The 23,507-nt window shown below is 39.1% G+C and overlaps 1 protein-coding gene across 1 annotated transcript; it reads right to left on the reverse strand.

The window, feature by feature from the left end:
• Nucleotides 1-1,336: 1,336 nt before the first annotated feature.
• On the reverse strand, nt 1,337-21,009 carry SMPDL3A (sphingomyelin phosphodiesterase acid like 3A). Its single transcript, XM_080937911.1, has 8 exons — nt 20,843-21,009; nt 14,856-15,069; nt 13,438-13,582; nt 10,623-10,719; nt 7,267-7,436; nt 6,707-6,887; nt 4,476-4,600; nt 1,337-1,945 (listed from the first exon to the last, which is right to left on the reverse strand). Exons 1-8 carry the CDS (start codon nt 20,943-20,945, stop codon nt 1,643-1,645), a joined length of 1,338 nt encoding a protein of 445 aa, XP_080794037.1. The 5' UTR covers nt 20,946-21,009; the 3' UTR covers nt 1,337-1,642.
• Between the last annotated feature and the right edge of the window lie 2,498 nt (nt 21,010-23,507).

Below are 23,507 nucleotides of genomic sequence, written 5' to 3' on the forward strand. Positions count from 1 at the left end.
GGGAAGGGCTGTGCAAACTCATTCAAACCACCACAATGGATTACTATTACCTCAGCCTAGGATCAGGCTCCTCTCAGCTTGAGTGCTTTAATCCTCCCAAGGTCTATGTGACTTTCCCATGAATCATTCTCCACAGAAAACACAACCCACTCATCTTTAACAGCTAGACTTTCATCTCCCTAGTAAAAGTGACGGTGTAAGGTATATTTATGGTTTATAGGCTTGGCTTTATTGTCACTTTTAATATAATGATACTCTGAATTTAAGTGTGTCTTTTAGTATAGACTTTTGAGAGTTTAGTTTTAAAAATATCTCTAGAATCAAATTACCAAGTACTAAAGAATCGTGACTTCAACATGGCATTGAGAACTGAACCATGCAGTGACTCACCATGACTCAGTACTTAAAAAACAAGAGGCTGTTGCCTTCCCCATCATAATTTCGTTTTTTTGGGTGGGATTAGCAGTTCTTGCTATTAACAAGCCTCAGATTTTATTCAGCAAGGAGACCTAGTTTCAGCTGCCTTCTCTATGCTGTAACTCGCCGAAGTTCTAGCTTTCTGCTTTTTGCAAAATACACATTAATAAAATGAGTCACCCAAAGAATGCAAGACACTGACAGTGGATTGTTTGGGATACATTATGGAGGAGTATCTTTAATGAGTTTGCCATTTGTGGTGCTTATTCATACAGATGAGAAGTGTGAGAATACAGAAGGAAGAAAGCTGGGCAGGACATGCCCATGATGCTTTAGAGACTCAGAGATGTCCTTAAGGAGACCTTTGTGCTTTCCCAAAGCAGACAGTACACTTAAACAAAACTAATTTCAAGCCACATGCGTGACAAAGCAGTTGAAAGTTGGGTTTACACATGAGACTTTATCAAGAGGGAATTAAAAGGTTGAAAATTAGCCAGGCAGTGGTGGCACCTGCCTTTAATCCCAGAACTGGCAGAGGCAGAGGCAGAGGCAGGAGAATCTCTGTGAACTTGATTCTGGCCAGCCTGGTCCATAAGTGTGAGTTTCAGGACAGCCAATACTACCTTGAGAAACCCTATCTCACAAAACAGAACAAAACAAAATAGCTGAAATTATCATACGAATAGTAAAGGAAGCATTAAAAGTATTAGCAGGCACAGTAGTTCAGGACTATAATGCCAACCCTTAAACGATGAGGCAAGAGTGTCATTGTGGTTTCCAGGGTAGCCTAAACTACATGAGTTCCTGTGCAGTCTGAGGTATAGCGTGAGATCCTGTCTCAAAAACAAAACAAAACAAAAAAAACCAGTAAAACAAAACAACAACAACGAAAACATCAAGAGCAAACAACCACATGAGATCCACAGAGAAGTCACCTGCTTTATTGTATAGATGACAAGTTTTACAAGGGTGTAAGTAAGGTGTAATCACATAAAATTAAAAGACAAGATATTTATGTCCAAATATCACTGTTAATGAACAGTTTAAATGTACTCAATGTGTGAAATTAATTTCGAACGTTCCTGGTATCAGCATCTGAGCCTCACAAGCACAAAAGCCCAGAGAATAACCCTCCGACTCTCTGGGTGCTTCACAAGCTCATCTCAGGAGCACCAAGGATGCAGTTCTTTTCCTCAGACACAGCTGGAATACTGGTGACTGTGCTCTACAAATACCGCTTAAGGCAATCATCATGGGAAATACTATCAAGATTCATAATTGCACAGATCTGTAAGGCCTTACAGTGCTGATCACAAGTTGAGCTGCTGTCATAACTCACAAAAAAGTAGTAGTAATATTTCAGGAACTGCTTGCTGTCTATGGTAGCGAATTGCTGAGCTAATCTATGCAAGCTTTTTGGCTGTAGATCTGCAACACCATAGGCCTGAGTCAAGATGTACTCCAGTGTCCAGTTGGATTCTCCCTTTAGATTGGCTTCTGTCAAGTTCAAGTAATACTGCCGCATGTCCTGCATTGAAGACAGTAACAGACCCAGTTCACACAAACACTGTGGCACCATTTGAAGAGGTCTTATTAAACTTTCTGCGACATTCTGAATGTAAAGTGCCATTAAGATCACTTCAAAGGAAAATCACCAAAACCTGCATCACTTTTTTGAACTTTAAAAACAATCAAAGAATATAATAGTACATCATCCCTATATACAGTGAGACATACAAAACAAAGTGCCTTGAATTCTCACAGGTTAAGACCAACCAATAGCAGTTGATAGAAACCAGTCTGGTGCTGGAGGCAGCTAGACCAGCTCAGGAATGCTGTCTGAGAGTCTCACATAGGCTGCAAGTCAGTTGATGTTGGTTTGGCAGCTTGAGATTGTGATAATGATACTGGCATTTTCTATCTTAAAACCAGAAAGCAGAACAAATAAAGGAACTATTTCCTCAAGCTCACCAGTTGTTAATACTTGTTGGCACTTGTGTAAATATACATATATATGTGTGTGTGTGTGTGTGTATGTATGTATATATGTATATATATGTATATGTATGCATATATGTATGTCTATATGTATGTGTATGTATATATACTTATTTTATATATGAACCACAAATAGATACCAGAATATTTGTTCCTGTTTAACTTTTTGGCCTTTTTAAAAATAAATGGACTCATGCTACTCATGTTAAATTGCTTTGTAATTTAGTTGGTATCACAGGATGGGCATCTTTCTACATCAGTAAATACTCTCACATACAAAGCACCATATATATATACACACATATATATATGTATATGCATACATATACACATATAAATATATGAGAGTATTCATGTAGACGTGTGAAGTTCAAATCCCTAACCTGGCAATTGTAAAACAATTCATTTAAACTAGTTTATTAATAGTCTTCATGAACATTTAATTTCATTTTCACTGCTAAAGTCCAATTGTCCTCTGCCTCCTTTTCTTAGTATTCAGAATAACAGAGATGTCTTATAAAAAAATAAATTAGAAATACAATTACATCAACATTAAGCCAATGGAGCAGTTACCCAGTTGAAGTACCCACTATCTAAATGGCCAGCCCTTTGATGTCAATTTTTTCTAAAGTATAGAGCCACAAATTCAATTTGAGTTTTTCCTTAAAAAAAAAAAAAAAAAAAAAAAAACTAACTGAAAATCTAAAACCTTAACTTATATTGAGAACTTAATATGAGCTAAGCATTATTCTTAATGCTTTACATTGATTTTTTTTTTCATGGAAACATCTTAGGAACTCATGATTCAGTCATACCCGTATCCATGTGGCACACATAGGTATGTATTTTTATGTGTGTACGTTTTTCTGTGTGTTACTGTGTATGCATAGGTTCAAGTATGGTGGATGCCTGAGGCCAACACTGGATACTTTCCTCAATTGCTTTCTCCCTTGTTTCTTCTGAGACAGGGTTTCTTCACTGGACCTCAAGGTCCCCCTTTCATCTGGAATGGGTGGTACCAAGCTCTTTGGGCGTCTTGTCTCAACACCACCACTGCACTAGGGAGTCAGATGTGCACAGACTTGCCTGGCATTTTATGTGGCTACTGGGTTTCAGAACTTAGGTCCTGATACAGCAAGCATGTTATCCACTGAGCCATCTCCTGAGCCCCTGCAGTCATATTTTAATTCCCATTTTCAAAAAGAAAAAATTAGAACATAGAGCAGTTTGGCAACAGCTGAAGGCAGAGCATATGTCTGGGTGGGTCCTGTGCTTTTCCAAACAATTATGTTTGGGAGAAGAATAGTTAATATGGGCTGGAGAGATGGCTCATAGCTAAAAGCACTGACTACTCTTTCAGAGGTCCTAAGTTCAAATCCCAGCAACCACATGGTGGCTCACAACCATCTGTAATGCGATCTAGATACTCTCTTTTGATGTGTCTGAAGACATCAACACTATACTCAGATAAAATAAATAAATATGTATTTACTTATTTAATAACTTTTAAAATATTTATTTCAATAAATAAATATTTAAAAATAATTAATACATCTTGGGGAGGGCAATAGTATGTACCAAAGTCCACGAATAAGGCTACATCTAGTGAAAGCTTTGAAAATGTAGCAAAGTTGGGCTGTCCCTCCCTTGTTCAAGTGCCTGTCTGCCTTGCATACACAAGGTCCTGAGCTCAGTCCCTGGCATCCCATAAACCTGGGTATAGGGATGAGCACCTATAATCCAATCGCCTGATAGGAAAAGTCAAGAGGATCAGTAGTCTTAAGAATACAGCAAGCTTTAGAGCAGCCTGCACTACATGAGAACCAGTCTTAAACAAACAAAAAGGTCAGAAAGTCCTTAAAGGGACAGTAACATGTCACAAACTTTACCTACCCACCCATCGGATGACAACAGACATCCACCTTTAAATAAGGACACAGTGAGATATTAGCATCAAGTGCATTTCTCATGAATTTCTGAGACACATTTCACTAAATGAGTGAAAACTTCAGAGACACGTATATACACACGTTAGATCAACTGAAAGTGCTCCGACTTACCAGCAAGGTGTAATCACCAGGCTTGTACTGAAATAGGCGGACACCAGGATTGTTGGTCTCTTTTTCTAAAACTCCTTTCACTGGTGTAACAGCCGGCGCCACAAACGCAGAATTTATTGGATTCCCTAAACAACAGCAACGACAAATCAGGTATATATTATAACGTTTAATTTAACTTTAAAAATATAAACAGCTTAGGTTAAGAGATCAATAGACAAATATAATGGTCACTGATTAACCATGCCTCAAAGCAATTATAATGTTACTTTTGAAAAAATAAGGATATTCAGTAGCAATATCAAAGAGCTGTTACTGATTTTGTTACACAAATGAATGTTATTATGCCTATATAAATTATCTATAAATCCTAACAATGATTGTAAATTTATACAGAGAAATTATTGACTTGATATTCTAAAGTCAGTTTTCAGCACTTCAGATAAGTAGTTGCAAATAGATGCCCGGTAGGATATACATAGATTAGATAGATACTTGATAGATGATAGATACATAACCGATAGATGAGAGAGAGATCATTGAAACAGACAGATGACAGAAGACAGACGGACAGTCACAGACAAATAGATGGTAGTGGTGAAAAAGAAATGATAGAGAGTGGACGGATGATCATAAAGAGACACCGGAAAAAGAACGACGGGATGGAAGAAAATGAGTAAGATCTCATCAGTCAGATCGTGATGAATGTTCAGTGCAGATAATGAGGGAGCCAAGATTTATATATATTTAAAACTCTCTCAAAAAAGCAAGTCTACTATAACACACACACACACACACATACACACACACACAGACACACACACACACACATACACACACAGACACATACAGACACACACACACACACATACACACACAGACACATACAGACAGACACACACACACACACACACACACAGACACACACAGACACACACACACACACACACACACACAAGCAAAAATAAAACCTGGTCTATTTTTTAACCTTACTTAAAGCAATCTTTCAATCATGATATAATAATTTACCTGGCACAAGCCTTTAATCTCAGCATATGGAGAACAGAGGCAAGTACACGTGAATTTGAAGCCAGCCTGTTCTACACAATAGTAATTATAATATAGTTATAATTTGCCATAACTATAACATAGTTATAGTATATTTTAATGTAATATTTATACATTATACTTATAAATATATATTTATATAATACATAAACACACTATATAATTGGTACTGATATAATACATAAATATATATGTATTTATATTTAGTAATATAGTGAATACATATTTATATTGTAATAAATATAATGTTTATTATTTTAATAAATAATATTAAAATTATATTATTTATAATTATGTAGTATTTATATGTTACAATAATGAATAATATAAAGCACCCTTTATATTATATAAATATTATATACACTTACATATAAGATAAGATAATTAATATAAAAATAAAATGTATATATACAAAATACAATAAAGAATATAAGTATATATTTATATAGTATAGTTATAATATAAGCTATAATAGTGAGTTCCAGAACAGCCAGAGCTACACAGTAAGACTCTGTTTCAAAACAAAAAGTAAAAATAAGAATATTTACATATGTAACATATGTCTGCTTTAAGAATGCAATTTTAGGGTGTGCAAGGCCTTTAACCTATCATGGGGTAGGCAATTTTTTTTCAAAACTATTGTCAAAATACTGAGGAGCACACACTTGTTTCCCTCTTCCCTACACAAAATCGAACCCTTTTCTTGCTATCACTTCCTCTAGTTTTCCCTCCCTTCGGTGTGAGTAACAAGAGCATTTGCAAATGAGTCGATTGTAATTTAAGGCACTGAGTGAATTATGATTTGTACTTTAAATTCTGAGAAAAAAATAGAGGGAAAGTTGAATCTAGCAGGTAAATAATAAATACTATTTCTGCACACTCAATTGTCTGACAGAAACTTGGAGTGAGCTGAGTGGTTCCGTGTGGCTGTCAAACAAGCAATTCTGGCCCTGCCCAGCTGCCTAGAGCTTATGTTAAAGAAATCCAGCCACATACCCGATCCTATGATTTGGGCACTCAGCATATAACCATTTGAGATAAATTAGAAAAGGTGACAGATCTCATCTTTAAGCAGAGCTTTAAATGTTTTGACCAGTAAGCACACCAGCCTGTCACAGTCATGCTCCAGAGAGGAGGGCTGAGATCTGCATAAACACATTCATTACCATTCTTATCTGAAAGAATCATAAGGCTGTCTCTATGGGTGTGGCCATAGAACTGTCCCGAAATGACGGAGCTGTATCTTCTGAAAATATCAACCAGTTTCTCATTATAGTACTGTCTCATTGCTGGGGTATCAGTTGCATAAGGGAGGTAGCCCACTGGAACGTGCGCTATGATGTATACCTGGGAAAGGAGATAGGAGACACAGGGCAACTTGTTTGCACATTATTACTAATAATGTCACATCATTATTACTAAGTGACAGCTGGATACCCACGAGTGGACATACATTAACTGAAATTTAGAAAGCAAACATACCCCTGTCCCTTTTGCTGAGAGAAAAAAACAAAGAGCTGTGACTGCAGCCATCAAGGTTACCGTCCTGACACGTGTCCCATTTGTTCTGTACTCCCCGATGGCAGAAGAATATTGACTTTAGTCAACTTTTAAAAAACCTTTTTTAATTTTTACAACTTCTGTTAGTTCCTGATTCTGCCCCAAGCTAAGTAAACAAATTTAGCTTTCTGGTAGTCTGCTGCGAATTCCATTCTATGGGATCTACCTTCTCCTTATTTCGCAGAGAGCTGTTGAGTGTATTTTCCAGCCATTCAAACTGATTTGCTGGGTCTGTCTTGTTCAGGGTCATGACATTTGGGCCATAGTACAAGTTTGTGTTTAGGCTAATGATCCTCAAGTCTGGCTTGCTTGCAACCTTCTGTGAGTAAAAACCACCTGTAAAAACAAGTGGAAAGCACACGTTAGGAACAGGAACACACTTATGCAGACACTTGGGAAAGTGAATTCTTAATGTTAACAGCGTAGCCCGGCTTTCTCACTGCTTGGGTAAGGATCTAAGTTAACATTAAGCTGACCACTTGTTAGGACCAATATGTAAGATTACAAAGTAGGCATAGTTGTATCCAATAGGAATAGTTGGGCAGTGGGCAATGGAGCTGAATTTCTTAAAATAACAATTTATATTAGACAAATCTGCAACTGATCAGAATACAGAGCCATGGTTCTCTGCCACAACTTTAAGATCTACAACAGCATCCCAGCACCTGAGACTCAAGGATCACTGTGGGAAATGGGGGAGAAGGATTGTAAGAGCCAAGGGATCAGGGACTTTGTAAGATTGTGTCTCCAAGAAATATCAGAAAGATACAGACATGAAGTTTCACCAGCATGGTTGCCTATACATGACAACATAAATAGACATGCAAACATGGAAGGAGAAAAGCTCACAAGACTTCAACCTTAGACAAAGAGCTTCAGAAACTAAGAAATGACAAGAGGAGAAATAGTCTTCTCCAGGCCAAGAGCACACCAATTGGTTATCCAATACCAAATGCTCACCCTTGAAAACACACAAGTAGCATCATTATACAGACTAAGCAACTTGTATTTACATGTTTAGAAAGCTATATCTCCATCCATCCATCCACCCACATAAGTAACAACACAGAAAGAGTCTGTGCACTGAAAAAGCAAGAAGGGAGACATACATGAGACTTGGAGGGAGGAAAGAAGAAATAATGGTATTCTATTTTAATCTCAAAAAATACTTTAAAAATATAACAACTTGTGCAATAGGCTCTGTTTTAAATAATAGGACTTAAGATTATGAGAGAATTTTTGAATTATAACATCTAAAGAATGGAGATGCACAGGATCCTGCTACAGACACCCCCCAAAAAGCACATATCCAACCCTACCCATGAGCCAGTGGCGACAGACACAAATTATTCATCTCATTCAGAGTGAGCCTCTCTGATCTTCTGCCTGATATTTTTTTGTCCTGTGCCCACCAATCATCCACTTCTGTGCTTTAAATCATGACTAATTATGGCCTCTTTAACTTCCAGTTTTTACCCCACAGTCATAGCACAGTATAATTTTCCCCACAGTAATAGTTGTGTGAATACTGCACGTGCATGCACACATGAGTGTATTCACATGGATGTGCATGTAGAGGCCAGAGGCCAACCTCTCAAGTAAAATTCATCAAATGCTATATATCTTGTTTATTGAGACAGGGACTGGACCTCACCAAGCTAGGTTAACTGATCACAGCCACTCAAAGATACACCTGTATCTACCTTCCAAGAAGTAAATTAAAAAAAAAACTTTTATAAGTTGCATATTTACAACATACAATGTAACCAATGTAACAAGGTAAAACATTCTGCTATAGTTTAGACTTGAAAATTTCCCAAAGATCCTTATGTGTTGAAGCACTGGACTCAGACGATGTCCATATTTAGAGGTTTCTAAGTCATACAGGGGCATAAAAATCAACCCACTGATAAGTTAACTACGCCATTGGAGGTAGGGATTAGCCAACTACAGGCAGTAGAACACAGGAGGAATATCTTCAAAAGGAATGTCTTGTGTCTGCTCACACTGACTCCTTGTAGTTTTTCTTACTCTCCTTGTCCCCTTTTCCCTTTCTTCATCCTTCCCCCTCTAGCTCTCTTTCAACTCTCCACCCTCTTTTATGATTGACATGAGGTATGGGCCTATTCTCTAACAAACTGGTCTATGTAGTGGGTTGGTCTGGTATTCAAATACTAAATACTGTATCCCAAGACCTGGTTGGTCCAAGACAAGTAGATCCTCACAGGCACCAGCTATTGTGCAAACCTTGATCCTCAAGTTAATTGGCCAATGAAAGGCTAGAGCCTGTCATTAGGCAGTAGAGAAAGGTAGGCAGACCTTCTGGGAAGAAGAAAGGAACTCTGGAAAACAGAAAAAAGAAGAATATTCTTCCAGGAGACGTCAGAGGTGATGTGAGTACAGGCCTGTAAGGTATATCCATGTCAGATGGGGCTAGCTTAAGATGGGTGTCTGGTCAGCTTAAGATGAACTAGTTGAGAGTTTGTCTAGCAAAAGCCTATGCTTTGAAATATTAAAAGGTCTTTGTGTTATGATTTTGGGAACTAGCTAGGGAATAACTGCCGCCATATCAATTTCCAGCATTAATTACTTTATACAGAATATTAGTAATCATTTTTTTTTGCACATCTGCTATGTTGTCTTGGCTTCAACATGGGCCTGAAGCCTTTTGGATAGAAGACCATGAATCAACGGACCTTTGAAAGCAGAAACTCTCTGAAGGACTCCTCCTCCCTCAAGTTGTTTATCTCAGTTCAGGTATTTTATCACAGTGATGAGTGCTTACTAAGCACGCATTACTATTCCAAAAGGGAGGGATGGGCCAATAACAAGGAAGGCTCGGACAAAAGCAAGATGGACACTCAGAAGGATAAATACTGGATCCTAACTCTGTGTCTGGCATCTACCTGGCAGTGGGATATCAGCTCCAATTGTGCAGCCCTATGGCCTCCTCAGTGCATGTCACACGGGCCCCAGGCTGGCTCTGCTTGCACTTGCCTCTTCCCTTGGATGCTACTCCACATTCCTGGCACCTCCACGAAGCTTTGACTCTGTAGCTTCACACATCATCTTTTCAGGGGCAGCCCATGGGAAGGGGAAGGGAGGCTCCACCCGGGGAAGGACTTGCTGTGCACTCTTTCAGAACAGCTCAAGGCACACATGAAAACCTTAGTTATTCTTGCTGGTAAGCTGTTTCTTCATAACATTGTACTTTTGGGGTTAAAAGTATCTATACTTTCTTCTCAATCTATGTTCCAATTACAGTCACACACTTTTATTTATTATATTCACATTCAAAATTCAGCCTTTTCTGCACATGGAACATCTTGGTTGAGAATGGACCAGGAAACCAAAGAGTGCCTTCACTGGATAAACACGTTCACACATGTCCTAGGGTTGCATTGTGAATTAATTTCATTCATACAAAGTGGGTACAGACACTAGAACCAGAAGACTCAAACAAATGTGGAAGATTTAGGCCTAAAGAAGTGGGGGAAAGGGAAGCAAAGGGGTCTCACTAACCTTTCTTTAAAGTGCTAATAGCTTCTTCATCCAGCCAGGGTTTCCAGAGGTCACCTACAGCACTGTAGACCTTACTGGTGACAATTGGCAGCTGGTCCTGGCCACAAAGAAGATAATCCTTAATTGGGATTCTAAAGATATTTAGATTCATTAATGCAGATATTGCTTGAGTGCTGACTATGTTAGTCTTCTATAGGCACAAGGGTAAATTTAGTATTTAATGAACTCATAACTAGCTGGGGGAAAAGCAGACAAAAGGTGATAGGCTAACTTTAGGACATGTTTAGGACATGTTTAGAACATGTTTAGGACATGTTTAGGACATGTTGCCATAGAGGTCCTAGGAGCACAGAACAAGAACAAGCCATGAGCGGAACGAAGGCAGCATTTAAGGTGAAAATTGAGAAGCAATTTCAAGTTGACCTTAAAGCAAAAATGAATGTTGAGCCATAAACATTGCAGTATAGAGGTGTGTGCTACATGCAGACAGAAGCTCACACCTGAGGCCTGACCAGGGTTTCAGTGAACGATGAGGTAAAAGATTGTATTCCTAAGACAATGAAGGCAAGTCTAAGTCTGAGCAGGCAAGACTTCGGTAGTGTGCGGTAAGATTGGAGAAAATTCAGCAACCTGATATTTTAGTAAAGCCATTTAGAATTCTGTTCTAAAGCTGCACAATTCCTTCAAGATTCATATTATACCTGCTGGCTTTTGATTTACACCAGTTTCTTTGTGGCAGGCTACGTTGCAACAACATATTGTCAATTTTAAATAATAAAATATATAAAACTATAGAAACTGAAGAAGATGGCCCAGCAATTAAGAATATGTATTTCACAGGACTGACAGTGATTTCCAGCCACCATGTTGAGTGGTTTAAAACTGACTGTAACTCCAGTTCCAAAGGATCTGATGTCCCTGACCTCTTTTGGCATCATATTTATGTGCATAAACACACACACACACACACACACAGAGAGAGAGAGAGAGAGAAAGAGCAATAAAATCTTTTAAAATATATAAAAAATATATAAAATTTGTCCTAAAGTGGCTCCTTATTGTTTTATTATAAAGTGTCATTCTTATATTAACAATCACTCTAAATTTTCCAACTTTCAATATAGAGACTAGGAGCACCAGATTAGCAAGGTAAACCATCCAAAAAGTTGTCAATCAGAGCCATCCCCACCCCATATCTACCCACTACCGCTTTAACATCCAGTTGGCTATGCATCAGGCTGTCCTTCAGTCCTTTTGGCTGAGACCTCACTACCACTGAGAAATGAGTTAAATCTGGAAGGGACATAACCCATGAGGTTGGCAGCACCTGTCTTACCCAGGTAGAAGAAAATAGAAGCCCTGGTCCACACTGCTTGAACTGTAATGGGAAAGAATTCCTAGATATGCTTCTGATGACCAGCTGAGGTGGTTGTACATCTCTGTGCAGGTTTACAGAGTAGCCGTGCAGGTTTAAAGGCTTTTAATGGAGAAATTGCACCCAAATTTTATAGTAGTGCGCTCTAAAATTGTGGCCACGATAGAAGTCTTTAGAAGAATCTGTTCTAAAACTTCATGTGATACTTGATATATCTAAAACTGTGAGGTGAAGGTGTGTGAGGGCACACAAGATTAGTTGGGTGTGGAGAATAATAGAAACACACACACACACACACACACACACACAAAACACAAGATAAAGACTGAAAATAAAATTCAACAGGGCAGAACATGCTTAGTTGGTTTGTGGGAGGCTGGGGCTGAACATGTGGGAGATCCTGGAATCAATCTCCATCAGTAAATTAAAACCCATAAGATAGAAATAGGAAAAAAATATGTAATTTGTATTTATGAAGCCCAATTGACCTATAGCTAGGACAATTTATAAAAGTTGCTATTTATATTTTTGACTTGATTTAAGATTTGACTTGAAAGATGGAGATAAAATCCAGAGGAATTTATCCTCAAGGAAATCCAGAAAGAATTCATTTGGGGGATGAGATAATAACCCTGTTATGAGGGCTTATGAGGTGCCAGGAAATACACTTTTCATATATTATCACTAATTGCACAAGAACTTTCAAGATAAATATTGTCACTCTTGTTTATAAACCAATGACCTACACACAAGAGATATGTGAGTTACCCAAAACTGAGCAAGATCTCTGAATGAGGAAGGATAGAACTCTAAATTCTCATGAACAAATTTCTGTAACAGAACCTTGTACAGTGACTGAGAATACACAGGTACCTTAACAAATGGCTTCTGTGAGTGACTGGAGTCAGGTCACCTCAGCATTGAATATTCTGGAAATAAATTTTGCCTTGATTTACATCTGAATCGCAAAAGCTGACTTGGAACATGGATCTTCCCTTTGGCAGTTTTAATACTTTAGTTGTGTCTTTAATAACAATCTATCTTAAATCAGAAGGTGATGATTTTCATATATCTAGCAGGTTCTGGAAAATGTCAACATTTGTCAATATTCACTTTGCCTTGCTAAGCCTGTCACGGAACTGAAAAAATAAATAAGAAATTATATCCAGAGGACCGAGAAAATTGAAGAAGTTTATAGCAGAAAAAAGGAAATTAATAATTCACAAACTATGTGATTTGTTTCTAAAATGCTTTATTGCCTTAAAATTTTTTTTTATAACTTTTGTTTTAAAATCTTCTGAAGTCACCTAAAGCCTTCCGTGATGGTTTTCACAGAAGTGCTTCTTTGAGACCCACTTTTATATGTCACCTCTGTCATAACTTTGACACGACTAATAGAGAAATCATCTAAGCACTTCTAGACGCTGAGGGCAGTTTTACCTGTGGCCAGTAGTCATGATTGCCCAGTGCAGGGAAAACCTGGAGGTTCGGAAACAGGTTCTGGACAGTCACTGTCATGTTAGTGATCACCTCTATAACAGAGCCTGTGGAGAGTTCAGGGACTGGGACATGAGGTGGGCTGTCCCTGGAAAGGAGACAGAAATGTGAAGAACAAAATCCCCGGACGTATGCATCGCTTGCTGTAGCTATTGTTATAGATGTCCACTTTAGAAAAGCAAGCTAAAGCCGAAGCGTCAGAGGAGCCAGTCGTTCAGTAGACTGAGCAAGTATGAGCCCCGTACCTCAAGATCAGTTTTAACTACAGAGCAAAACACAACCTCAAAAGAGGGTGGGGTGGAACGAGATAAACTACCCTCTATGACAATTCTATGAAAAAGGGGGGTTGGGTGGGGAGTAGTACAAGAAACTCCAGCCGATTTCACTGTCAGGCTGAGGATTTATAAAAAGCACCACATGATCAGCCAAAAGTAGATTGCAGGACCAAAAGCATAGGTTCAAATATCAGTTTTAACAACAAGTAACTATATATATATATGCAAGTTGTTTAGAATCTCAGTGATTCATTTCCTTGCCTCTTTCATGGAAATAATGATCCAGAGATCTAAAGATTATTATAAAGAATTAATTAATACTAATAATATTAATTATATATAAATTATATGTGCCACATATGGATTATATAAAAATTAATATATAGATATAAAGATTAATTGTTTTAGAATAGAAATTAATTAAAACAGTACCCTCTATACACAGTAAACACCTTTTAAGAATAAGCAATAATCTATTTCAGGATCTAGAAATATAGTCTTTACCACAGTTATCTATAAAGCGAAGCTTCACAAAATGGACATCATAGGTTAACATGCATTTTTTTATATTTTATTCTTACTTATTCAATAAAAATTACTGTCATATTAACCAATATCACAAGAGAGTGGTGCAAATGTGTTATTTATAGAATCATCTCTTGGTTATCACAAACATATCTGTAAAGGCTATACTACAAAAAAAAAACCACCTCACAGGATTTCTAAAATTGTTTTCATCACTAATTTAGTATTAACTATGTGGCCCAGTAGCAGTACATAACATTTTATTAATTCTGATAGCTTCACATACAGGCTAATTTGATTATATTCACTTTCCATTCTCCCCACTAACTTCTAGATTTACACCCACCTCCCTGTCCCCCCTAATTTCATGTTCCCTCTTTTTTCTTTTTAACTCACTGAGTTCAATTTGTAGATACTCACTTGTAGGGGGCCTTCACCGGTACAGAAGACCTAGCATGTTTTAACACATAGAATTTATAATGACATTTAGTACTCTCATGAAGACTACCACACTGTATGTAGGTCAATGCAATATCACTGAGAGTTTATATATGTACTTACCCTGTCCATATCATGAAAGATGCTTCTTGTCCTGAATTCTTAATAAAATCAAAGGCTGATAAAATAAGTTGATATGGAGAGTCACACAGGACATCTCCAAAAGGGCCAGGATTGGAGGCATTTGCTCCTTTAGATGAAGCACACACCTTGGTATGGTCATCTGTAATGTGGTAAGTAGGGTCTAGATGTAAGTCAGTCACATGCCAAAACTGCCCTGTTGGTGAGAAAAGAAATACTGATAAATTTGTGTTTAGAGTAAGACCAAGACACCTATGTGCCTCCTGGCACAGTATCAGTGTTTCTTGCACCATGAAGTTAAGTGCAACTCTCTCCTATGAGATGAAGAAAATTCAAATAGCAGAACATACTGCTTACATGTGTGAAAACAAGCCATGAGTTAGCGTGACCACTCCAAGACTGTGTCAAGATTCAGCTGCACAGCAAGACGTTTGGGGCCACCTTTCTGAGAGGCCAATGAGCTCATTTCATACTGTGTCGCAATAACATGTCTTCTTGCAGAATTTGAGATTTAGCAAATTATTTGCCTTACTCTTGTAGAAAAACAATGATTTAAAAATATTGTTTACTTCACCAAGACTTCACAAGTAAGTAGAGTGCAGACTCAAGAAATATTTATCTCAGTTAATTTTTATATGCTTTATTTATCTCAGTATATTTTTATATGCATAAAAAAACATGAATCCTTAATGTCCCTGTGACAGACACAGGATCTCTGAGAAAGTCCTAAAAGCTAATTAGTCAGAGGTATGACCAGCATACATGTGTACTCACTGTTAATATTGTGGGAAGCAGCTCTTCAAAGAGAATCTTCCTGTTGAGCTTAGGGAAAAGCCAAATTTATTTGACAGCAATTCTACTTGGAAATCATTAAGAAATACTACATTGAATGAATTATTGGAACAAATTGTACCTTTCACAATGAGTCAGTGTTTTATAATAGGTGTGGTGTTAAGAATTTATATATATAAATAAATATATGTGTTCATATTCATTTATATATTTATTTCATATATTCATATTTTATTCCATTTACATTCATGTTATTTATTGCTATTGTTAATTAATTATATATATTATATTAACTATATTGTATTATATGTAGTAATTTGATTATATTAATTAGTTATACTTATATCATATATACATATATATTATATAATTTAACCTATAATATATAATTTAATTATATAAATTATTATTTATACTATATGTATACATATACACATATACATACATATGAAGGTGGACTCATTGTTTTGAGTTTGTAGTAGAGAAACTAATGCTGGGTATGGTTTGGATGAAAAATGTCTCTCATAGACTCAGGTATTTGAATATTTAGACCCCAGTTGGAGAAATCGAGGAACCTTCAGGAGGTGGCGCCTCAGTGTAAAAACTGGGTCACAGTGGGGAGAGTTTTGAAAGTGCTTAGCCTCATCCTGTCTCTGCTTTGGATTTGAGGTTGAAAGTGTGATTACTGAGCTTCCTGATGCAACTCCTGTGTCACATCCTCCTCTTCTGGATAAAGCCAAATAAAAATAAATAAACTCCTGTTTCTAGAGGGTGTCTCGGTCATGGTATTTTATTGCAGCAACCAAAGGTAACTAATACACTGGGTCAAGGAGTTAAGGTGGTGAGTATTTGCAGCATATATGATTTTCATATAAGGGAATCCTTTAAAAACCTGACTATTGAACTAAATTTTGGAATCACAAACGAGAAAACATTTCCTTTATCTCGTTTTAATTACCATACTTATTTAGTGAGTATATTTTATGCATTTTGTCCAGATTGTCCTTGAAGTGCTCTTCAAAATAGTCTTCCAAATATGCTGCCAAACCATGTTAAAGAGTTTTTATCTCACTCCGATTCTAATGTGCATCCGAAACACATCAGAAGAAACACAGGAAAACAAATAGAATGTAAACTTTTAAACTCTATGCAAAGACAATACAACTTAATAAAACATCATGGGAAAAATACATTGAAAACAGTCGTGACAGTGTTTTGATTGTAATTTGACACAATCTAAAAAGACATCTCAAAGAGGGCTTCTCTACATCAGGCCTGCCTATAAGAAACTTGATGTGGAAAGACCCATCCCACAGTGTAAGGCACCAGTCCCCAAGCAGGTGATCCCAGATTTTGTAATGTGTGCAAGCATGCATCTTTTATTCTCTGCTCTAGTCTGGGGATGCTGAGTAGTTGTTTTAAGTTCCTGCTCAAAGACTTCCCAGTTCTTGTGCCAGGAAATGTTTGTGAACCCTAAAAGACCACCAAAGAGCCGATTCGGATGCAATCACATTGGGGTCCCTTTCTTCAAGCTGGAGCTTGGGTTCCCAACCAACCCGACACACCAGAAAGGTAGAGTCGTGAGCCTAGTTTTAAGCAAGTATTTATGGAGGCAAGAAAAGGAACCTGGTACGCATTGGGGAGCCATTGTGGCCTTTAACATAATTGGCTGGTGTTGGGAGCCAAACCATAAACTTAACTTTCTTCCTGATTGGTGGTTGTTAGGAAGTGAAGCGTCAGGGGAGGGCTTGGAACCTGGAGGTGCAGATTTATGGGGGAATAACCTGGAAACTGATGTTAGACACAGGTCTTGGGGGTGGGCTGGGGGGTAATCTAGAAACTGATGCTAGGTACTGGCCTGTTGGTGGAGTTTAACCTTAGGTCAGGTTCTCTAAGATGGAGTCTGAATCCAAAAGATCTGGTCTCTCACCAGCAATAATAGAACAACCATTTGATTATAGCCTCAGAAATGAAACTAAAACTACAGTGAACTTGCTAAGTAGCAACGATGAGTTATCATTTTGGCATTCATTTCTTGCCAGCATCATCATAATTTTATAACAAGGGTTTACATAAAATCTGGATGTAAACTGATATAAAGGTGTATAAGTGGTCAACTACTCAGTAGTTGCTATTTGAAAATATCAGCGAAGAGTAATTTCTTTCCTTTTACAAAGTAGAAGACACTCTAAACTGTATCTTGAGCTCAGATTCACTTTATCTAGCACCCAGAGCAGAGAAAGCAGTTAGATTGGAATTATGCAGGTTGCCATTTCGTGGGGTATATGTAGACTGCGTCTCTTTTTTGCGCCAGCCTGTGCTGTGATATTTGTAGACTGCAAATGTACAGTAACTATGCAGACAACAGATTGGAGTCAGAATCAAACAGCCTGATTTCCAGCATAAGTGATTAGCACCCAGTAATTAATTTGTCTGTATGATGTTGGCCTGTTTCATCTGTCAGATGGGAGTGGGAATGGTGTCCTTTAAGATCCTTTCAGCCCTCAGAAAGCACCTGACTCTGAACAAGCTACATGTTAGTTTTACGATCATTATTATGTAAAACCTGCAACCTGACAATGAACTTTCCCATTCGCATGTAACTGATCAACTTCATCCGGTACTTATGACATGTTCAGTACTGTTCTGTGAGCTTTTCATCATTATCGTCCAGCAAAAAAGGCCGGAAAGCAGAGCACACGGAGATTAAACCCAGGCCATGTGTTCTAAAGAAAAGGGCTGACCCTGGTTCACACTTCAGAACCCAAGTTGCCTTTAATCACTGTACAATGTCTCTCACATACTTAGTCAAGTAAGCCGCCTTGTGTCAAAGTACCTAATCACATCTACACGTAAGGAACATTGAGGATTAAAGTAAAGGAGATCACAGATGGATTAAATTTTCATAATCCAAAACTTGAGATGGATTTAGAATACATCCCTCTGACGTAATTCAGTACCTGGTCCGCACAGCTCATGGACAGGAATATGTCTGGCGGAGTGAGCCCTTAATAAAGATTCTTTAATTTTATAATTAATGGCATTTAGGCCAAGGCAAATTTCAGGATTCCCTGTAGATCATGTGACCAGGCAATGAAAGCTAAGCTAGAACCTGTTTCTCCAGATGCCGAGGTGGGATTTATACCACATTACATTGCTGGATAGACAAATAAGGGGGTAATTAAAACTCTACAAGCTGGCTGTAAATGAGTCAGAACCTCTGGAGGTTGTACATCCTAACTACATAAAGTGTGTGTGTGTTCGTGAGTGTGTGTTTGTAAGACCACCAATAGACCCTGTGACACAGTCAACAACACACTGAAATCCAAATTTTCTCGTTCAAAGCCCAAAGTTTGTTTTTTTTTTTTTTACCAAAAATTGCTTTCTTATACTCTACACACTTTTCAAAGATTTCTCAAGATATGTGTGTTCCGCACGTCTACGTAAATGCTCAAATTTATTTAACGAGATACTTAAACATTTCAGGAAGAAACTTCAAAGAACGTTTAATAATATGTCCCAGCAAACCCAAGCACCACATACACGGACAATTAATTGTATGTAGTTGTTTAAATAGGCGATGGTTGATCTATTTATAATGTCAGTTGCTATGTGCTAGGTACACCAGCAGGTGACAGCCTACTAAATCTTTGAAAAATGGAGCCAAATACACCCAAGTAAACAACGCCAGGGTGGTTGTCCTCTAGCCACAAGGACTTGGCTTGGGGGAAAACCCACGACTGGGCATTTAAACAGTTAGGAAACAAGCAGAGGCGAGGCTGGGTGGAAGTCGTGGAGGGAAGTGCAAAGGGGCCAGAGGAGAGAGGCCTCCTCATCAAGTGGAAAGCATGTAAAGTAATCCACGCAATGTGAAACCAGTGTCCATCCCCTGCCAAAACAGGAAGATATAGGAAGGAGATTCACATTTTACCCGGCAAAGTTTCATGAACACTTTCATCCATTGATTCATTCAAACCAAAGGCGAATTTGCCTGTGGTGCAGCCTGAGACAGTTCCAGGTCAAAATTCGGAGCCGAGCACGCTTCCAGCAATATAAAAACACGGGGCAGGAGCAGACATACACATGCTCGGGGTAACTTCTGGGTACGAGCGTTATTTGCCAGAAATGAAATGGAGCTGTGGCTTGCAAAAGCTCGACAGCAAAGTCAGGCGCAATTCACTCCTAAGCAAAGAGAAGGGATTCTCTGGACCCCATTCAGGGAAGTCGGATGCAGATCAGAGGCCGGTGTGGAAAGGAGCCAGCAGAAGAGTTTCAGTTCGGAGCACACCTGAACATCTCAAGGACAGCGCTCTCCCTAAATCAAAACAGAACCCCCCCCCCCCAACTAGAGCAATTATTTTTATTAGGGAGATGGGGAAGAAGGAGCTTTACTTTCCGTTTTAAAACCCAGAAGACACTCTACAGTCTTACATTCAGTCTGGACAGCGATTTTCTAACTTGAGAGAAACTAAGAGGGTTAAACTGTCCCCGGGTACCCATCCCCACCCGTCTGGATCTGTTTCTTTCTGTTTTTGGTCGGTGGGTTGGTTTTTCTTAAACCAAGTTTGGAAGCTGCTACTGCTGGGGGAAAGGGGACTGAGGGGATGGGTAGGGGGTGGGGGTGGGGGGAGGTCATGATTACAAAAACAGAAATAGGCACCCGGCTAAGTGTTAAACAGACCTGTTCCCAACAGGAGGACCCAAGTGCACCAAGGGATAGGGAAAGGCTCACAGGTTTTATATTAAGTATGGATGAGACAAGCCGCCTTGGGAGACCTGAAGAGGCAGAAAAAAGGCTCCGACGTCACTGAGCAGAACAGAACAGGACGCTCGGAATGGGACTGAAACTACACGCAAGGTGTGGGGACCCAGACAAGGTGACTCAGGGAATGCCCACAGCTAATTCCGAGTTACCTTTCCCACCAGACAACAGCTTCAGACTTTCCTCCCCTGGGAACTAAACAAGGCAGACCCGGGATGTAAACAAACGCCCAGCAGGCGGCTCGATACTGGCGCCAACAGGGCACCCCCACCGTGGATCAGACCCAGTGACCTTGCTGCCTGGCCTTGGGTCACAGTGACCAGCGTGGCCGCGTACTGTGCCCCGCCGCCCACGCACCGTCGCGACTTCGCCGACCCCCTCCACCGTCCCGTGCAGTCAAAATCGGTCCACTCACCTACAGCTGGGGCGCGATACCCCGACCCCAGGGGCACACCGAGCCCTGGCCAGCATAGCCAGGCAACCAGTAGGTAGCAGAAGAAGTTGCCCAGCAACGCCATGGTGAGCAGAGGCCACTGCCCCAGGAGGCTAGGCTGGAGCTAGGGCGCCGCCGGGACCCGCAGGCCCTGGGGGTGGGGAGGAAGCTAGAGCCTTTCCTGCTGTTGACGCCCAGAAGATCACGTGTGATATCAGATTCCCCTGAGCATGAATTCTTCTAACCTTTTGGACTCTACTTTTATTTTAACATGCTTCCTTATTTCTTAGGTTAGTGGGAAAGAATGTTCTTGCTCCGATCCCATACCTGTTATCCTCCCTGAACCCCAGGTATGCCTACCTGACAGAGCCACTTAGCAGAGGTACTTGAAAGGGCAGGGAAACCCTGAAGTGTGGTCAAACATTTGAGTATCAGAATGGTTTTGGATTTCCTTAATATCTGTCCTATCTGGGAGTCATGACAGAAATGTAAACTCCCAAGCCTCAGGTCACGGCTGATAAATGTACATACAGACCAGCTGGACTGGCCGTGTGTGGCTTCACAGTATTCTGAGGTGACAGGTAGGTGGAATTGGCAAACTATGTCCCAGATTCACCCGGCTGACCTTTTTCCTCTCCACAGCTGAGTTAAAGCATGTCCTCATGCAACATACCTGGTAAACACAAATAAAGACTGTTGATTTTGTACTCCGAAGGAAGTTTTATAAGCGATACTGGCAAAGGAGCCAGAGTCCAAAAACTGTTCGATATGTATCCTCTGTTCTTTCTCTTGGCATTTATGTGAATGTGCCCTCTTTAAAATGAAGCCAACGGTTTTAACTTCTAAAACGTGGGGTTTCTTTTGGAGAAGAGCAAACCTTTGAGAGATGCTGACCTCGTAAATGGTGTGAAGTGTACTGTCTTGAAGAGCTGTGTAGTGTTAAAAGATCCTGCAAAAATACTACGCTTTAGCTGAGTTCAAGGTACCTATTATGGGAAGATGGATACTTTAGGTGGAGACTCACACTGTCTTGGGATACCATGGACTCCTTAATACTTAATTGCCTTAATTTGTGTATCTAGCATATCACTCTCATGATTAATAGAGTGATAATAATTCTATCACTAAGCTTAATTTGTCTTTCGATTTCTTCAATCCTAAGGTTAAGAATACTACATGAAAACCTGGTAGTTTTACCTTCTTAGATTTACATTCTTTCCTAACAGGAACATAACTGGTAAACGTATTGATTTATTACTTTCTTTGTTCTGTAACTATAAATTTTTATAACCCTTTCCATGTTGAAACAATCATTTAGAGAAACCAGAACCTGTGTTCTTAGCCGAGGAGCACTCATATTTGGTTTAGGATACATGATTTTTGTATTTTCTTCAGGTAATTTTACCACTATATTTTACAAACATGTATTTTTCAATCAGAGGGAAAAATAACCTTGTTTTATATCTGCATAATTTAATTATTATATCTTATAAAAAGTTTTTTTAATGGACACTAAGGTTTCCTTTCAGATCCTAGTAGACTCCCCCAAGGTTTGCTACATCATTGGTGTGATTCAAAGCAGTTCAAGAACCATGTGCTTCCCAGCAACATACATGGTCCCTTCTGTAATTTCTCAGTCTACCATCTGAAGAGCACAGGGAGAGTGAGACTGGAAAAGGGTGATGAGCTTGAACAACTTAAGAGAAAGTGAACTAATGATCAGAATAGCAGTTTTGCTCATTATTATAGTGAGCCAATCAGAGAGAACCATTCAGACACAGTTGAGAGCTGATTGAAGTCTTTATTCCAACTGGCTGGGGCGATATCCAAGTGTTTGGGACTTTAGCTTATTTAGAGCAAGAGTTTTTTAAAGAGAAAAACCATATCCTGGTATCTCACTTCACATTGGAAGAGATAGCTTTGCACAAGCAAGTCATTTAACAGAAGCTACAATAAGTTAGCTGGGGCATCTTGGCCTTGGGTCCTACAGTAGAATTTTCCCGCCGGCTTTTCCATTAAAGAAATCAAATTCTAGTTAAACCTGAAATGGCTTCAGCAAGAATATAAGATGGAGGAATCCCTGCAGTGTCTTGCTCAGTCAAACATTATTTTTCAACTTCTAAGACATGTTGTAGGAAGTAAATTGGTTGTGAAATAATTTTGGTTAAGACACAAAATGCAGCCCACACATTGTGAAATCTTTGAAATGCTTGCGAACCTAAACTGATCATGTTTTAAGTGAATGATGAAAGCTGCAGCCTCCTTTCTACTCACTAAGAAGTTCAAGGCTTCAGTGGCCCACACACTGATAAACCCGCAGGGTCAGCCTACGCCTGTGAGTCTCCAGGCCCTGTGCATTTATGTCTATCTGCACAAGGAATAAAGGCAAATGATAGAATAAATTCTCATGAGTGACTGTCAGTGACAGTTACACCCATTAAAAAGAAAACATTTCATCGGCGCTTGCTTATAGTTTCAGAAATTTAGTCCACTCTCATCAAGAATGCATGTAGATGTGCTACCAAAGAAGTAGCCGAGAATTCTGCATCTGGATCTGAGGCAGCTTGAACGGAGAGCACGCTGGGCCTGCTTGGGTTTCTGAAACCTCAAGGCCCACCCTCAATGGCACACTTCATCCAACAAGACC

The sequence above is a fragment of the Micromys minutus genome (assembly GCF_963924665.1).
Source record: "Micromys minutus genome assembly, chromosome: 25".
Lineage (NCBI taxonomy): Eukaryota > Metazoa > Chordata > Mammalia > Rodentia > Muridae > Micromys > Micromys minutus.

Bases quoted from the DNA above. Each gene is read 5' to 3' on its own strand.
- SMPDL3A (XM_080937911.1), bottom strand. From the start codon at position 20,945: ATGGCGTTGCTGGGCAACTTCTTCTGCTACCTACTGGTTGCCTGGCTA. The intron at 15,070-20,842 runs GTGAGTGGACCG...TCTCACCAACAG, and splicing joins GTATCGCGCCCCAGCTGTAG to GGCAGTTTTGGCATGTGACT. The intron at 7,437-10,622 runs GTTAGTGAGACC...TTGTTTTTACAG, and splicing joins TATTAGCACTTTAAAGAAAG to GTGGTTTTTACTCACAGAAG.